Source organism: Bison bison, unplaced genomic scaffold (assembly GCF_000754665.1).
Source record: "Bison bison bison isolate TAMUID 2011002044 unplaced genomic scaffold, Bison_UMD1.0 scf7180017848698, whole genome shotgun sequence".
NCBI classification, from domain to species: domain Eukaryota; kingdom Metazoa; phylum Chordata; class Mammalia; order Artiodactyla; family Bovidae; genus Bison; species Bison bison.
Window position 1 is genome coordinate 26409 of NW_011479271.1, and position 421 is coordinate 26829.

General features: G+C 72.0%; 1 protein-coding gene across 1 annotated transcript in view; it reads left to right on the plus strand.

The window, feature by feature from the left end:
- Nucleotides 1–4: 4 nt before the first annotated feature.
- Nucleotides 5–421, plus strand: part of KNDC1 (kinase non-catalytic C-lobe domain (KIND) containing 1) — a gene marked incomplete at its 3' end in the record, with an annotated part of 39889 nt that continues 39472 nt past the window's right edge. The window contains exon 1 of the mRNA XM_010845845.1: nucleotides 5–97. Within this exon, the coding sequence (XP_010844147.1) occupies nucleotides 5–97 (93 nt within the window). The remainder of the gene's footprint in view (nucleotides 98–421) is intronic.

The following is a 421-nucleotide window of genomic DNA, read 5'->3' on the forward strand; positions in this document are numbered from 1 at the left end:
GACCATGGACCGGGCCGCGGCGGCTTTTTATGAGGAGGACGGCAAGGACCTGGACTTCTATGACTTCGAGCCGCTCCCCACTCTGCCAGAAGACGAGGTGAGCCCCCACCACCCCCACCGAGGGGTTCGCAGAGAGACCCCCAGGTCCCCGGCCCCCGCGGGCCAGGTCCCGGCCGCAGGGGACCCCGCAGCTGTTCTCACCGCCCCCTCCCCGCAGGACAGCAGCTGTGGGCCGTCGGTGCGGATGTCGGCGCCCTGCAGGGGGGCGCTGGGGGCCTCGGGGCAGAGAGCCCAGTCAGGCCTGTTCCGGAGCTGGTGGTGTGGGGGCTGGGGGCCGTGACTGACGACCGACTCGGGGCCTTCAGTCAGGAGCCCCAAGTCCTGAGCCCCCAGCTGGGGTCCCCGGGCCGGAGGCTTTGTC